Source organism: Manis javanica, chromosome 3 (assembly GCF_040802235.1).
Source record: "Manis javanica isolate MJ-LG chromosome 3, MJ_LKY, whole genome shotgun sequence".
Classification (NCBI taxonomy): Eukaryota; Metazoa; Chordata; class Mammalia; order Pholidota; family Manidae; genus Manis; species Manis javanica.
The window spans coordinates 38328857-38346627 of NC_133158.1; the positions used below are offsets into that span (position 1 = coordinate 38328857).

At 48.5% G+C, this 17771-nt stretch overlaps 1 protein-coding gene across 3 annotated transcripts in view; it reads left to right on the forward strand.

Moving 5' to 3' along the window:
- Window positions 1-17771, forward strand: part of ZXDC (ZXD family zinc finger C) — a 36330-nt gene that overhangs the window by 16373 nt on the left and 2186 nt on the right. For all 3 annotated transcript variants that reach the window (XM_073231163.1, XM_017669911.3, XM_073231162.1), the window contains 2 exons: window positions 15673-15842; window positions 17235-17336. In XM_073231163.1, the coding sequence (XP_073087264.1) occupies window positions 15673-15842; window positions 17235-17336 (272 nt within the window). The remainder of the gene's footprint in view (window positions 1-15672; window positions 15843-17234; window positions 17337-17771) is intronic.

Consider the following 17771-nt stretch of genomic DNA (forward strand, 5'->3'; position numbering starts at 1 on the left):
CATCTGTAGAGGTGGTTTTATATTTTTACTACTGCTTTTCTGAACATTTCAGCATTATCTTTAGAAAAAATAAGGACACTTAAAAGACATAACCAGGTAACTTGTCAACTCTTTAAAAATTAACGGTTTTCCTTAAAATCTAGCAAGCGTTCAAATATTCAGTTCTCTCAAATGCTATAAATGTTCTTTTGTAACTGTTTGAATCAGTATCCAAATAAGGCTCATATATTACTATTGGTGGATATGTTTGTTAAGTCTGTTTCACATATACGGGTTTCTGCATTGCTGTCCTGTGATTTGTTGGGGAGTCTGGGTGGTTTGTCACGTTGACCTGTCTGGACTTTGCTGGGTGCATCACTGGTGTCATTGAACAAGTTCCTCTGTTTTCCATGTTTCCTGTAAATTAGTAATAACATCTAGAGACTTGATCTGACTGAAGTTTGATTCTGTGTGGGTGTGTGTGGGAGGTTAGCAAAAGTCATTTGCAGGTGGTGGGGGCTCTTGCAGAAGGTCCTGACGTCTTGTGGTCAGTCTGTCTGTCCTGTGTTGTTAGGAGCTGTTGATGACCAGTGACTTGATCTGTATAATTCCTTTGGGGTTGCAGAAGGATGATGTTCTGTCATTCCTTTCTCATCACTAGCTAGAAGATTTCTGTAAAGAGCAACTTCTCCTCCATTCTCTACACTGCAATATAGTTCTTACAGGAAAGTCAGGATAAATGTCTGAGTCCTTTTTTTATCAGTTTTCAAAATGAGGAGCCAGTTTCTTAGCAGCTTGCAATGGCAGTCAAAATATATATATTTTTTATTTTGTTATTATTAATCTACAATTACATGAAGAACATTACGTTTACTAGGTCCCCCCTTCACCAAGTCCCCCCCACAAACCCCATTACAGTCACTGTCCATCAGCGTAGTAAGATGTTGTAGAATCACTACTTGTCTTCTCTGTGTTGCACAGCCCTCCCGGTCCCCCGCCTCCATATTATACATGCTAATCGTAATACCCCCTTTCTTTTTCCCCACCCTTATCCCTCACTTCCCTCCCATCCTCCCCAGACCCTTTCCCTTTGGTAACTGTTAGTCCATTCTTGGGTTCTGTGAGTCTGCTGCTGTTTTGGTTCCTTCAGTTTTTCTTTGTTCGTATACTCCACATATGAGTGAAATCATTTGGTATTTGTCTTTCTCCACCTGGCTTATTTCACTGAGCATAATACCCTCTAGCTCCATCCATGTTGTTGCAAATGGTAGGATTTGTTTTCTTCTTATGGCTGAGTAATATTCCATTGTGTATATGTACCACATCTTCTTTATCCATTCATCTACTGATGGACACTTAGGTTGCTTCCATTTCTTGGCTATTGTAAATAGTGCTGTGATAAACATAGAGGTGCACCTGTTTTTCAAACTGGGCTGCTGCATTCTTAGGGTAAATTCCTAGAAGTGGAATTCCTGGGTCAAATGGTATGTCTATTTTGAGCTTTTTGAGGAACCTCCATACTGCTTTCCATAATGGTTGAACTAATTTACATTCCCACCAGCAGTGTAGGAGGGTTCCCCTTTCTCCACATCCTCGCCAACATTTGTTTTTGTTTGTCTTTTGGATGGTGGCAGTCCTTACTGGTGTGAGGTGATATCAAAGTATTTTTTATACACTCATTGATTTAAACATTTTAGAGACTTTTAATGGAAATAGAAATCTGGAACCTGCCAAGTAGCCTTCCTATGTGAAGGCTGTAGAAGAATTTCCGTGTAGGTGCAGAGGCTAATGTCCTGCCCCCACATCTTCCTGGAAAAGCCCTCTGAAGTCCTGTAACAGGCCAAGAGATAGAGAAGTGTACATGTAAGCCCACTGTCTGTTTTCCAGAACCCTTGGGGTTTTCCCCCTGACATTTCATTAGAATTTTAGGCTTGAAGAAAAAGTGTTTCCCTCACTGGCAGTGTTCCGTGGGTATTGGCACCCCTCTGTGTCCCCTAGTTGAGGCCCTTCGCCCAGCTCTCCCTCCTGCCAGCCTCTCCCGCCCTCACAGTGCATTCACTGTGGGGCTGCACTGAGGGGGAGCCCTGCTGCCATCTGGTTAAGTGGTCCGCAGGCTGCTTCTGCATCTGACCAGTGTCCTGCTTTAGTGTCCATTTCCTGTTCCGGGATCCCATCCGGGACCCCAGGTTGCACTTCGTTATCACAGCTCCTTCATCTCCTGCGGTCTGTGGTGTTGATCAGCCCTTCCTTGCCTCTCCGGTGCTTTTGTGGGTCCATCACCCCCAAGGTGCTGGGATGTCCCTCTGCCTGCACCTGTCTGATGCTTTCTCTTGAGTAGGCTGTGGGAAGGAATTTTTGGAGCCAGAAGTAAGGTGCCCTTCTCATGGCATCTTATAGGGGTGCATGCAATAAACATGACAGGTGATGCTAACCTTGATGGCTTAAGGGCTGTCTGCCAAGTTTCTCCATTGTAAGTTTCTGTTTTTCCCTCCATAATTAAGAAATACTTATTTTGAGGTAGATAGTTTGAGATGGTGTGCACATCTCAGGTCTGCAAGACCATCCTCACTTCTGATACCAACTGCAAGTTAGAGGGTCTCCAGGACCACTCTTGGGTTCACTAACTCTCTAGAAAGGCTCAAAAGTCCCCATTAGAGATTATTTCAGTGAAGGGTACTGCATAAAGCCAGCCAAGGAAAGGGGGCATGGGACAGGCTTCAGGAGAGTCCTGAGCTCGAAGTTCCCGGCTGGGGTTTCCCTGGAGCTGTGGAAGGTGCTAACTTCTCCCAGTGTGTGACATCACGCAGTAGTGCCACTCAGGGCGCTCCCCCAGGCCTTCCTGTCCCCACATGTATCAGGGCTGGATTGCATAGAGGTGGCTGCCTGACCATGTGGCTGATTTAGTGTCCAGTGCTCAGAGGTCCCGCCACCATGACCCAAGGCCCCCGCTGTAAGTCGCATTATCAGACTCTCTGGAATGGCCCTAGGCCTGCAGGTAAACAGAGATACAGCTGCCAGGCAGGCCGTTCCAAGGACCTTGGGAGCAGTGGGTGGGGGGCAAAGGCCAGGCCAGGCCATCCTTGGCAGGGCTATTCCATGTACCCTGCGGACACTCTTAAACCTCCCACGAACTCATCACTGAGGGGTGGGTTAGTCTGTGGCGGTGTTACTGTGCTGTTTAATGGCAATTTCATTTTTCCTCATCTTGTACATTTATTAATTAGAATTCTTCTGTAAGGAAGAGCTGCCCTCTATTCAGTTACAACAATACAAACTCAAAAATATTTGTTTCATCCTTTAGGTTATTATAATGAATACTGGATCATAATCAATATCATCAGTACTTATTTTGCTGCTTACATTGTTCCAGCTTTGGGCCCTGGCAGCTCTTTTGCTTGGATTCTTGTGTCCTTTTGATGGGCCCCTGTGTTTTCCTTTGTGGGGGGCATTTCCTTCCTTGTGCTGCCAGGCTTATCTTGCATCACCCCTGCTGCAGCCCTGCTCCGCCTATTGAAGGGCAGTGTTAGGAACCGAGGTCTGGGTGCTGGGGTGCACTTGCTGCCCATTGCTCCCGGGGCATCATGCCGTCTAGGTGCTGTCGGTGGGCAGCGCTAGGAAGTACAGTTCCATAAGGCACCCTTTGGAGAGTTTGCCGGTTTGTCTCCACACCGCTGCATAAAGTGAGTATCACTGTAAAGCGAGTTAAGTGAGCATTTTGGCTTCCAGGCACGTGGGAAGGTTTGGTACGTGCTGCACTGTAGTCTATCGCGTGTGCAATAGCATTATGTCCAGAAGACAATGTACACATCTCAATGAAAAACACATTATTGCCAAGAATGCTGACCATCACCCGAGCTTTCAGGGAGTCATCACTGATCATGGGTCACCATAACAAACAAGGTGAGGCAGTTTGAAATACTGTGAGAATTAACAAAATGTGACAGAGACATGAAATGAGCAAATGCTGTTAGAAAAGTGGCACGGGTAGACTTGCCTGATGGAGGGTCACCACAGACCTTCAGTCTGTAAACAAGCGGTACCTGCAGAGAAAATGAAGCACAAGCAAAGTGTGCCTGTGTATTAGCCATGCTTGCTGTGTTTTGAATCACAGTATTTCACATTTTAGCAGGGTTATGTGGCATGTACGATCTGTCTTTACATGTCCAGTTACTGTGTCAGTACTGTGTCAGTGGGATGTATTCACTTAACTGGGATCAGACAAGACTGTAAACAGCCTCACAGGAGCTTGGGTCAGGTGTTGCTGCTAAATTATTTTGGTTCCAACTGGGAAAAATGTGAGTTTTGGAACTCTTTTGGGTTTTGAGATTGTGATTAAGGGATTGTGATTTAACAAGTCCAAGAATAGAAGGGTTACGGGCCTATTAGTGGAATTAAATCATTTAAATTTATTTTTTATTGTGTGTGTGGTTAAGTGCAAAGTGTACATGTTGATTCTTAGAAAATGTACAATCTGAATTATTGGAAATAGAAGATACGGTCTAAAATCCATGATGTTTTCCATTGGGTCACTATTGAGTGTAGAAAAAATAATGTGCCAGTTTCTTTATCTTTGGTATCAAGGTTCTCCCCTCAAAAAAAACAAGAATACTTTTATGAATATAAAAAGTGAAGAGAAACTTCTATTCTTCAAGTTGAGAGTTAGCAAAATAAGCTTTTTAAAAAAATATAGCGAACTTAAGAATTAAAAATGGGTGTGTACTTTCCTGCAAGGGGCAGGGGAAGGAAAGAAAGTAGAATGCTTACTGGAAGAGACAGTCAGCAACAAAACATGGATCTGTGTGACAGTAAAAGTGGAAGTGAGCGTGACTCCCCCGACTTCCCTGAGTCAGAAAGCAGAATCCCAGCTACCATGTCTAGAAAAGGCACGTCCTGGATGGAAATACTTAAGAAGCTTAAAATTAAGATAAAACAAGAAGCAAACAAAAATCCTACTCAAGGTGAATACTGATTCAGAAGTGCAGGATCTAGAGAAAACAGTAGGAGCAGAGAAGACCTCCCTGTTTTTGGTTGTGGTTCACATGTACTCAGCAGAAGTGTAAGATGGGTTAACCTGTATGTGAATGTTCACACAGAGCCTTGCAACTTTATACTGTACGTATAAAGTAAAAACTGATGGAAATCTAGGAGAATTGGATAAATAAAAATGTAGCAATATTGGAAGTAATTAAATAAACTCATTACTGCAGATCAAGCAGAAAAAATAACATATGAAGGATGTTTACAATGGGATTAATAAGAAGTTGACTTAATAGATTCGCCTGCATGATCATAGAATGTTTTTATAGAAATGAGGCTGTCAGGAAAACCATAACAAAACCTCCAGGCAAAGAAAAACAAGCAACTTGGCAGTGCATGTTTTTTACTACAATGTAAAATAGAAGGTAAAAAGTATTTGGAAAACAAAAGAGAACTTAAACTTCTGGGTGAAAGAAGAAATAAAAGCTAAATTATAAATTCTTGTAGAAAAAAATGGATAGTTGTGTGGTTCTGAGTTTGAACTCCTAAGTGAGCAGCTCTCTGCTTCAATTTCTCCTGTAAGATGGTAATAAAGCACCTACTTGGGATTCTTGTGGGGATTAAATGATATAATACAGGTAAAGTGCTTAAAAGCACTCCATGTCAGCCAGTTGTTATTGTATATAAAGGGATGTGGCTGAAGCTAGATGCAAGTGTATGCTGTGAATGCCTTCTAATTCAATAAGAGAAAAGCTAATGGAATAAGTTGGTATTTCAAGATGGAAAAAGAACAATCTGAGAAGAGTCAGAAATCTGGATTTTGATACTTAAATGTGACAATGTGTTCAGTATTTTAAAAAACACTGTGTGTGGGCCAAACAAAACATCCTTAGTGGATACAGCTCCTAGCCTGCCAGTTTCTACCCCGTCTGAGAAATTTTACCAAGAAAAAAAAGTACAAGCAGATTCCACAGATTGATGTAAACTGTATGTTAATAAATTGGGAATGCTTGCCACAAAATGCATAATTTTCCAGGAAAACAGAAATCACCATTATTCAAAAATAAGGTTATAAATAATTCCACAGCCCTGCATGAAGTTAGTATTTCAGGGATTGCTCAGTGCTTATACAGATTGTGCTCCATGCAGTGTGCACAGTAAATGTTGTTCTAGAGCTCTCTGGAAAATGGGGTGCTCCCTGTGGTCTAGGTACCAGAGGCTGACTAGGGTGCCCCAAACAGAGGGCTGTGAGTGATGATTTCTGAACACAGATGGGCAGTGTTCTCAGTAAAACACACTTAGTGCCTGGCAATGTATATAATCTGATATTCTGACCAAATGAGTTTTTAGTCAGAATGGTTTACTGTTAGGAAGTCTGTTACTCCACTTACCATAATAGTAGGTCACGAAGGACTTTATATTTCTCAGTGGATTCTGTTTTTATTTAAAAAGTTGATGTCTATCACTGCTGGAAATAGGAATGTAATAAACGTTTTGTAGCCCAAACTGAGCCAACATCATACATAGTGGTGAGACACCAGAGGCGTTGTACACACACACACCAGCTACTCTTGACACTGTTGCCATGGATGCTTAATGTTGCCCTGCGGTTCTTGCCATTGAAATAAACCAAGAAAAGATAAAGATGGACCTGTAGGAAGAGACAAGCAGTAGCTCAGATGATCTTGACTGTTTTGGGAAACCCAAAAATCAACTAAACAGTGATTAGGACTTATGAGATAGTTAAATGACCTTTTTATAAACTAAATATATGACCACCAGGAGTGTCCTCTATGACATCAGTAGCTGGTTAGGAAATACACTGGAGAAAATACCTCATTCACAATAGCAACAAAAGTTATGAAATACCCAGGAGGAACGTTCACAAATGGGCAGGACCTGAAAACCGGACTGGGAGAGAAGAGCGAGTGCCCCTGGAGGGGTGACACCCTCCCACGGCACAGAGCTGGGCCCTGGGGGCCCTGCTCGTGTTCCGAGTGGAGGTGGAGTGGAGGTGGGGCAGGAGCATCCCACCAACAAGGAGAACGGTGGGGTGGATGGGAGAGGTGAGCAGGGGAAGAGTGTGGTGGCTTCCCATGTCAGGCAGGCAGGCCGGTGGTGGCCGCACAGATAGGGTGGTGCTTGAAAGGAGAGCAGGTCAAGATTTCTTGGTCCCCCAGCAGGAAGACAAGAGTGGCTGCGGTTTGTGGTGCCTGCGTGGTGGGGAGAGGTGGATGAACTCTGGGCCTGCCTAGGCCTAGGCGACAGCCAGCAAGATGTGCCGACAGCTGCGCGGCCACGGGAGGGGGAAGGCACCGCGGGCATGCGGGCTCTTCCCATTTAGACTCCCAGGAGGCTTCAGAGCATTTGTGTAAGAGCCTATGGGAGAGGATTCCTAAGGAAGCGTGGAAAAACCAGCCTCAAGGATCTGCTCCGCTCAGCATCTGCACCGCTCAGCAGGACATCTCACATGTCCAGCTATTAAATCTGGTGGTACCAGTGCCTCACAGGCCGGAACACTGACAGCTGAGGCCATGCTTCTGTGTGTGTAATGCTGTATCTTCAGGTTACTGGCAAATGAGTGATGGCCTTTCGGGGAAAAAGATTAAAATTCCAAAAGGTGAAAGGTGTAAGGGTTTTTCTAAGCATAGAAACCACGATAATAGCCAACACTTTGTCCTCTTCCCTGTGCCTTACTGTGTCAGCTCGCATGTAACCCTCGTGGTAATCCAACAATAGACGTTCACTCCAGCCCCTCCTCTTCAGCTGCACTGCCCAGGCCGCCCGCCCCAGCTTGCACACCACTGGCACAGATGCCAGAGGGGTGCGCAGACCCGGCCTTGAAAGTCAGTGGGCACTACAAGGTTTCTAAATGAGCAGAAACAGTGTGAGACCATAAGAAAGCTGAATAACACTGGAGAACGGATATGGGGCTTGAGCAAGTGCTGTGCAGAAGGTGGCTCCCCAACTAAGAGGAGATGTCTTCCCCACCATCAGAGCGCACTGGGTGCTCAGAGGAGGAAGTCCGGCCGGTACAGGTGCGTGGCCTCGCGCTCTGCAGCTGAGCGCCTCACTGGGGGCCGAGGGTCACTTGGTAATGTTTCCAAGAGCCAAAAAATATGTGTCGTGTTCAGTCTTGCTGTCACATTCATGGAATTTATCCCAAGAAAATGTTGATATCTATGTAAAGGCATGTGCAGCTGCCGCTCAGTGCAGAAGTGTATTATTAAATGTTTATAACTCAGATGCGCACCAATAAAGCTGAATACTTTGTGCATATTTTTGGTGAGTCATGTTTGTAAGAAAAGCTGGTTGTGTTGATAGACACATTTGTGTCTGTATGTGCATGGGGACAAAAAAGGTAGAACCCATCAATTCATTAATAATTGTTTTTTTCTGAGTGTTAAGATTATGGATTTTTAAAATAAGTTTTCATTATTTTTATAGTTTGTGTTTGGGAATACAATAATTATAGAACTGAAAAATGCATGTTAATTCCCCCATTTAAACAGAGCTAGAGCAGGTGCCCCCCTGGGGTAGAACTCTCCAAGTGGAGGTATTTTGAGTTGCTCCTGGGGCACTTGGTTGGGCTCCCCAGGTGTCACCTGTGAATGTGTGATCTAGATCCGTTTCTCTCCCCCAAGGACGGGGAGAAGAGAGCAGGAGGGAACAGGTCAGGCCTGGCAGTGTGGGACGAGTCCCTGCTGCTAGAGTATTTGAATGAATAACTGGATTGAATTGAGCTCTAAAATCAAACCAGTGATCCAATTTTTATTATATATCTGTACATATTTTTCATATTAAAACAAAAACCTCTGGGCTCCTCCTGTTTTTGCCACTGCTGCAATGAGCTCACCACACTGGGCGGGGGCAGGAGGAGGGCTTATCTCCCGGGAGTTAGAGCTTCCTGGCTCCTCCTTCTGGGATGGAGTTCTGGTAACACTGACGTGGCTGTCAGGGCTGAGGGAGTCTGTGAAACCCCCCAGGTGGGCTTGGATGGCGGGTCAGCTGCAGCTGCAGGGACGCTGCTCTGGTGCTGTCAGGAAAAAGGTGTCCGAATCACTGGGGCTTTCCGTGGGGCCATTTAAGGAGTGAGGGTTTGGTGGCAGCAAGCTCCTGCAGCTGCGGTCACAGGTGTGCCCCACATTCGTGAACAGGCTGCACCTGTGACCTGAGCGGGCAATGGGGATTCCTCAGTCCTGGTCACACAGGCCTGTGCCCTGCTTCCTGCCAGCTGTTAACTAGATTTCTTTCAGGTAACTTCCCCTTTTGTGGCTGCTTGTGCTGTTCGCTGCTGCAGGCCCGCCCAGTTCCCCATCTGTCCCCTTGGTGGTCACTTGTTCTCCCTGCAGGTTGGCTTGTTCCCTGTTCACTCTTGCCCTCCCACCTTGCTGTGGAGTGGCAGCGTGGAGGGCCGACCTGGTGGCATGGCCGAGAGCCCTGTCTGGCCCGTCCCCAGCCCTCGGGAGGAGGCCTGTGTTGGCCACGAAGAGCGATGGGTTCTGCCATTCCCGTGAGAACTGGCTGTCCTTCCATGCTGGCCTAGCGAGCCAGTGCGCTGACGGCGCCAGTGGCAGTGTCTGGGGTTCAGAGCACCAGTTCTGAGGTCAGGAATGGGGGCTGGGGCCTGCTGCCCTGGTGGCAGTGGCCTTGAGCAAGGTCTGACCTCTGACTGTTACAGGGAGACAGTACAGGACCTGCCTTTCTAGGTGGCTGTGAGCATACATGCAGGGATTTTTGTAAAACAGTGAGTGCAGTACTGACTGAAAGACCCAGAGATGGGTTTAATTAAACATGTTTTGCTCATTACAAAACAATAAAAAAATTTGCTCTACTTCTATATACATCATTTAACCTTTAGTTGGAACAAAATAGGGAAACAGTGGCAGGGCTCGGTATGTGGTTTAAGCCCCCGGCCCTTGGGGTCCAACGTAGGAACAGCACCCTGGGACTGGAGGCCCCCTCCAGAGGCCTGCCCTCGCTGCCCCCTGGAGCCCGGGCTGCTGTCCTTTGCCAGACAGATGCTCGGCTGGTCCTGAGTGCGCCCAGGATGTCCTCTGTCCTGCAGCCTGCCCCGGTTGCTCTTGCTCTGGGGGTTCTGTGTGGCCTTTCTCTGGGAGCTGTTGGACTGCCCTTCCCAGAGCTGCCAGTCTGCAGGGCTCCCAGCCAGGATAAGCTGGTGGGAGCAGAGGGAGGAAGGAGGGCTGGGGCCTTGCTGTCTCTGCTCTGGGGGTTTCACGAGGATGGCCGTGTCTCCCCTGTAGTCCCGGCAAGAGCCTGGGTGATAGTTCTGGCTTGGGTGATCAGTTCCTTTTTTGGGCTCTGGGTTGCTGGCAGCTTCCTGCTGCGCTAGCCGGGCTGTTTGCCCATCGTGCACCATCACTCATGAATCCCACTCATGCAGTTGCTCTATGTGCAATACCTAGAGAGTTCCCAGAGTCCTGTGGGACCCTGACTCAGTCCCCGACCACGAACAGTTTCTCAAGGGCGCTGACTGCATATTGGCCGCTTATGTTTCCTCAAACCTTGCTCAGGGCTTCATGCAGTGGCCCCCTTGATGGTGTTTCTAGGGTACCCTCTACTCCTGCATTGCATTTTGATTCTGGGTTTGCCCTTACATCCCTGAGAAACATACACACACCTGCTGAGAACACAGCAACCACAAGCTCTGTGGTAAGGATGGCCGGCACAGCACCAGCCCCGTGGCCATTCCATCTGTCTGCTGATGGCACATTCCAGATCAAAGCTGTCAGTCAGCACACATGGTGCTCCACCTGCCGGAGGCATGGCAGCTGACTGCACCTCACTGTGGACCCAGCATCCTTCCATCTGCTGCTGCCTGTGGTCCTCACAGCAGTCCTGCAAGGTGCAGGTGCTGAACCCGTTTTCTAGATGAGACTGTGGCACAGAGAGATTAACTAGATGAGGCTTCCACAGCCAGTGGGTGACGGGACCAGGAGTTGAGCCTGAGGCCGAAAGGCTCCAGAGCCTTCACTGAGCCTGTTGCCTGCACTGTACACAAGAAAACTGTCTCACCATGAGCAAGTGGAAACTCCCAAATTAAGTACTAACACTTGGACTTGATGGTTAGGTCTTGTCCAGGGTCCCATGTGGGCTGTGGGCAGGCAGCTGTCGGCATGACCCACTCCATCAGATGACCAGAGAGCCACGGTATCTTCACTGAGGACACACAAGGCACTTGATAAAACTCATCGTTCCTGATGTTTAAAAACCACACGTCTGCATCAACTAGGAGCCAAAAACATTTCCCTAATAATAGGAAGTCAGACAGCATCATTTTCATGGGGATGATGCGTCCCCATTACAGCCAGGAGAGGGCAGAGAAGCCAGCCATGCAGTGATAGTGGACACGTCCATGGGGAGGAGAGGTGGTTAAGTAGGAGGGAGTGATTGTTGACGGTCACTAGCAGGTGTAGGAAACCCTAAGGCATAGACTCAAATAATTAGAAAGGAGGATAAATAGGTAGCTAAGTGTGCAATAAAATTTGCATATATCATGTTACTAGCTTTTCAATTAGAATAATCAGAAGAAAATAATGAAATAGATCTTCCTCATAGTGCAGTGGAAGTAATAATGTATCTCAGGATCCCCAGTAACCAATACGCTGGGCCTGGATTAGGCCCTTTTGGAGGCCTACCATGTATGTATGTGGCAATACTTTGTTCTTAACTGAATTTACATCTTGTATTCAATTCCTTTAAAAATCCCAAAGGAACTTAGGAACACCTGTCAGTGTTATGTTCACGTGGAGGAATATACCTTAGTGAAAGTCTCCATGCAGGCTTCGAGTGAGAGAGCCAGGTGGGAGGCCACTGTGCCGGTGACCTTAGCACGCTGAGGAGCTGGGGGACAAAGGAGGCCAGTGCTCTGGGGACGGCCGCTGCCCAGGCCCAGGTGGGACTGAGCTGGAGACTGTTCAGTGAATGGTTCTGGCAGATGTTGGACAAAATAATGCTGGGTTTCTTACACACTTTCCCTTGCAGCCCCACCATGCAGAGAAAACCATTCTCAATGTTGTGATACTAAACATTTTCCTACATGTATAAACTACCCCTATTACTTATTTTGGAGAAATGATGCAAAATTTTTTTTCTGCTTCTGCAATTCACTTGAATATTTTCCCTCGTGAATAAGTTGTTAAGTACACCTTTGTAGTGGCTGTATAGCCCAAACATGTCAGGACTGTAAGAATTAAGCCCAGTGCCCTCCATTACCCTTGAGATTAATGAGTCGAGTCTGCCAGCCTTAGGAGAGTTGGGGAAATACTCAGAGTTGCTGTGGTTCAGTGAGGAGTCCCCCAAATTTTCATGGTTCCGTGCACACCTGGTGGGGGAGCGTGAGATGTCGTGGCCGGTGGCGTAGAGGACAGAGGGCTGAGGAGCACTTGAGTCACCTTCAGTGCAGACCCGCCCTGTGTGGGGGCAGGTGCTCTGGTCAGTCCTGAGCGGTTCTGTCACTGTCAGCGATAGGAGCATGTTCAGTGGGTCTTCCCAGTGGTCATGCCACTGCGTGGGGGACACTTTGTGCAAGCCAAGCTCGGCGCTGCTGTCATCACTGCATTCCCAGTAGCTCTGAGGTGAGTCCGTGGGGGCTTGGCCACACCGTGCCTGCACAGCACACCCTGCTATTAAATGCCCACATGTAGAATTCTCTCTTTAGGGACACATACTAGAAACTTATTGGCTGGCTGGTTTCATGCTCTTTCCCCACTCTTTGAAGTTACCTAGCGCAAATCAGCATTTTGGATAAATGTGGGGTTGAAGCAAAATTCACTTCAGTATGAGTACCACCTTGCACATTCATTACATCGGCCATGCTGCATTTAGTGCCACAGCATCTTCTACAAGTGGGGGCTCAGGGCTGCGTGGCCATCGAGGGGTCATCTCCACGTAGAGACCGCTTGAGCTGGCCTGCAAGCTCCATAGATAGACCCACTTAACTCAAAAAGGGCCTAATTAACTTCTAGCCCATCTTAAATGTTGGTGACAAATGTAGGATCATTTAACAAACAGAACACCCTGTCCCAAATGCTCTTAACAGGTAAAGGTGTTTTTCCTCTTGAGTGGAGGCTGCCCTCCTGGCCAGCAGATGCCCAGCATGCAGGGGTCAGGTTCCCCTCTCCCGGCCTGCTTTCTTTCCTGGCAACCTTGTCACAGACGCCGGTGGGCAGTGCCAGCCTGGCTCCGGACCTTGGGTGTAGGAGCAGACCTTTGAGGGGCAGGCAGGCACGGAGAGCTGTAGGGGAGGCAGCTTTCTGGCAGTCATCTTCCATCCATAGTCTTCTCTAAAACTGAGTTACCTGAGAAGGCACATCTGAGTCCACGAGTCCCACAGGTTTTTTCGCACCTGCCCTTCTGCTTTCCAGACAGTGAGTCATGTCCCTAACCAAGCTTTTACCCCTGGGCAGCACCCCATGGCTGGTGTAAAAGTAAACAAAAGAATCTTCCAGGGAGCCACACCCAGGACACCACAGTGCTGGTTTCAGGGGAGCATCTTGGATGGATTAACACAGGCATCAACCCTGCCACCAACCGCTATTGCCAGTTCACCCTTTGTTGTGCAGCGATTTTCCTGGGGGTGAACGTTGAAATGTTCTGAACTGATGCACATTTTCAGTACACTTTTGCTTTTAATATTTCATAATTATCCAAGTTTATGTTTTGTTATCTTGACTGGGTTTGCATTGCTAATTATTGCCGTGTTAGCTCAGTTTTTCAGATGAATTTTAACTACTAGAAAGTATATTTAAGTACATTCTTAAGTAACAGTTCAGTTTCTGTACATATTTCTGTTGCAGGGAATAAATATACAAGAGTGATAAAAGACTTCAAAGCGTAGCAGTGCATTCAGGTCGAGCTCCAGGGGCAAGTGGGATAGTACACACGCTCAAAGGGAGTGAGCTTCTAGCTGTTCACAGCAGAGCGCGCGAATTCCGCCCCTCAGCACCTCCCTCCTCACCCTAGTCCCAGCTCTCTTCTGTGTCTGGAAGCATGTAGAGCAATTAGGAGAACGGAGAAGAGCCAGAGCCAATCCAGCATGAGGGCTGCTGGGCTCCCGGAGGCAGAGAACCAGGCAGGTGGGACAGGAGAGGAAGCACCTGGGATACAGTGGAGCCGCGCTTCCTGTGCCGCCTCAGACTTGGCCCCCAGCATCCTGGTCAGTAATGGCATTTCAAAGGCGAAGAACTCCTCAGGCCCCCAGGTGGGAAATACCAGGCTGTGCACAGGAAGGTGCAGGGCCGTTTGCAGTGCCCCCCAGCGCTGCCTGGTGCCAAGGGATGTGATCTGGGCATTTGCTACCTGCCAGGTTGTCTGGCGAGGATGGAGGCCACAGACATGCTCAGGCATGAAAGCTGTGCAGGCGTGCGGGGCTGTGGGGGACCCTGCGTTTGGAGTAAGGTCCAGCCACCTGTGAGAAGAGCAAGATAAGCAGTGGGCATGCTGTGTGCAGATAGTGGGTAGCACAGCCCTGGGCTCATGTTGGCATCGGAGCCCTAAGGTCTGCTGAGCCAAAGACTGCCCTTCTGTGCACTGGAGGCTCTGTGCTAATATGCCAGTTTAGAGTATAAACCCTAAACCAAGACTCCAGTCTTTTGTGGTTTCCATCTTTTTTAAGTTCAGAGCAATTAGAAATGTTCATGAAGTATTTTCTAGAAGTTTAGCAAATCCTTCACTTAATTCTTTTCATTTTGTTAAATTCAATGAAATTAAATTGAACACTTCTACTAAGGTTAACTTGTATGATATTCATTGTGAAAATGTCTTACCCTGGCAGCTGGAACTCCGTGGTGTCTCCCATGAGCCGGGCACTGTTCCACACTTACCACACACACACTTGCTTGCTTAGTCCTCCCAGAACTTCGAGGTGGGACTCTTACTCTCCTCTTAGAGGTAGGGAACTCTGAGGCTAGAGCTCAGGTGGCTTGTCCAAGGTTAGGCCGCAGAGTTAGGACAGAGCCAGGATTTGAATCAGGGCTGTTGGTCTGCGCCTCCGGGAGACCTGCTGCTCACAAACCATGTGTGTCTCAGAAAAATCCTTGCTGGGTGTTAGGATTTATGTCTTTCTTCTTTGCACATCATTTAACCTTTTTTTAAGCATATTTTTATTAAACGCTGCATTTTGCAAAGGAAGCTGGACTGAAACAGCCTGAGGGACTGGGCAGCTGTTTGGCATGTGCATGGATGTCCAAGGGGAACGCTGTGATCTGCTCCCTTCCCTCCGTCCTTGTCCAGGCCTGGTTGCCTGCCCTCAGTGGCTCAGATCTCCCATGTGCCCGGACCTGTTGGATGGGAGGTTAAGGAAGTCTGCCCTCAAGAAATGGGTGCTGGGGTCCTTGTGATTGCTGTCTGTCCAAAGATGCGTATGATAAGTTGCTAAACTTTTCATCAGAATCCTGCCTTCTTTCTTTCTGCCTCTTCCCTTGTGACTCTTTCTGTCAAGTGGTTTTTTTAGTCTGCAGGGCTGTGCAGTGATGGGGGGGCCCGATGTTTCCCTAGAGCTGTGCAGTGATGGGAGGCCTGCTGTCTGCCCAGAGCTGTGCAGTGATGGGGGCCTGCTGTCTGCCCAGAGCTGTGCAGTGACGTGAGGCCTGCTATCTCCCCAGAGCTGTGCAGTGATGGGGCCAGCTGTCTCCCCAGATACAGGGGGCCCAAGCAGCACAGTGCACGTAACATGTGGTCTTTGTTTCATTTTAGGAGCATCAGAGTCTACACAGAGAGAAATGAAAGACGGCAGAGTCAGCCCTCCCTGCTTCCACGCAGGCCAGAGCAGTTGGTTGTGTGGGAGCCTTCTCATGCCCAGCGGGGCTCTGCCAGGACCAGCTCCGGCAGCTGGGGTGCAGTGCACCCAGGCTCAGCTGCTGCATGTAAGTGCCAGCAAGCTGGAGGAGGCTGGCAGGCTGGGTCACACCCCGCAAGTGTGACTTCCTCTCTGCGCCCCTGTCTCTGCTCCCGAACCATCCCAGGTCCTGTTTCACATACTAAGTAATCTTTCAGCTTCTCCCTTCTTGGTGTCCTGTGGCTGCACTTTTCCCAGCTTTCACCTTTTTTAGGATTGGTGCTTCTGCCTAGGGCCTCCCATAGCTGTTCTGCAGCTCTTTGGGGCTGCCTGGGCCAACTGCATTCTGGCCCTCAGTTCGTGTCTCGCCACGTGGCCGCCTTGGAGCGTCTGACACCCGCCCTGCCTGCCCCTCCCAAAGCCCTGCTTCCCTTCTCAGGGTGGGTGAAGCAGCTTCATCAGGCAGCTTGGTCACCCCTGTCTCTGGGGACTGATCCTGTGCATCAGAGGCTATAACTTTGCAGGTTAAAGGGGCTGGCTTTCCCCTACCAAGGGGAGCCCCTTGAGGGTGGGGCTGCAGGTCAAAAGTGGGGACAGCAGGGCCAGCAGTCGGGAGACTGCAGGAAAGCTGGTTCTACTGGCAGACAGAGCTAGCTGGCAAGAGAGTAGCAGCTTTTTTTGAAAATACACCCAGCAACAGATGTACTTTGAGGCAGAGAAACCTGGGTTTTCATTCTTAATCCTTTCCCTACCAGTTAGTACAGTCTTGGGCAAGTACTTAGGCTCTCTGGGTCTCAGTTTTACTGTCTGTAAAATGGGAGTGGTATTGCTCAGTGTTTGGCCAGAAGGTTCTCGAGGCTATGGAAGCATCTGGAGTGCTGATGGTGGCCGTGGGTGGCTGTGGGCTGGATGTGCAGATGAAAGGCAAACCAGTGCCCATCTTCTTTGAATGCTTAAGGCCTGGGAGCCTCCCCATCGCTGGGAGACCTGAAGTCTCTCTGGCCGCATCCAGCTGTACCATGGTGGAGCCGGGGCACAGGTGTCTTGAGGCCTCTGGACAGCATTGAGGGCACCCGAGGAAGGTGCCGGGAGCCTCTGGCAGAATTCAGGAACAAGCCACAGAAGGGAATCTGGCACTTGTGTTAAGGGGAGGCACTCGAGTGGGGAGAGTGCTGGAAAGTTCCAGAAGGGCCTGTGAGGGAGGAGCAGCCAGATGGCAGGTAGTTTGGGCCCACTTGGCCTGTTGGGCCTCAAGCTGGGACCCGGGACCTGGGACCAAAGTGCGAGAAGGAGGGCCAGGAGGAGGGGCACGCAGCCCCCAGGCCCTGATTCCCACTGTGGCCGTGTCCTTAGGCCTCTGGCAGCAGGGTCTGCCTGGCCTGGAATTTGTTCTGCCGGTGCCGCAGGACAGTGTCCTCCGGCCTCCGAGGTGAGGAATGGTGCTGCCCTCAGCGAATAAAACCTGCCGTTGCCTCCCCAGGTCAACCGCGCAGGAGGAGAAGCCTTGCCGATGGTGCTCAGCCTGCAGCCTTCCACCCTCCAGCCTCTGTTCGCCGTTGATTTGCCCGTCTATGTCCTCCAGGTCTGGACTCCTTACCACTCTCTGGGTTTGTTAGTAAGACTGTCGGGAAGTTTCCGGCTTCCTAAGGCTTGTCCCTGAGGTGGGCCTGTGTGGAGACCCACTGGGGTGGTTGCCGGACAGTTTTGCTACTTTCTAGAAAAAGGTGGGTAAATGACCAAGAAATGAAAAGCTAGGAATGAAGCCCATATTTCTTGTCATTCTAGCTCCTAATTATAAACAAGGTGGAATTAAATATGCTCTTCAAATACTTTATAGGTAGAAATTCTAGTCACTTTCTCCTATGGGAAGTAGACTTGCTGGTTTTTAACCCGTAGGAAAATAGACCCAGACAAATTAAAGTAAGTGGTTAAGCTGAGTTTAGGTGGCAGCGCATAATTCAGATTTGGACATCAAATAATGAAAAGTATGTAGCTTATAAATTTTTAACAGTTTGGC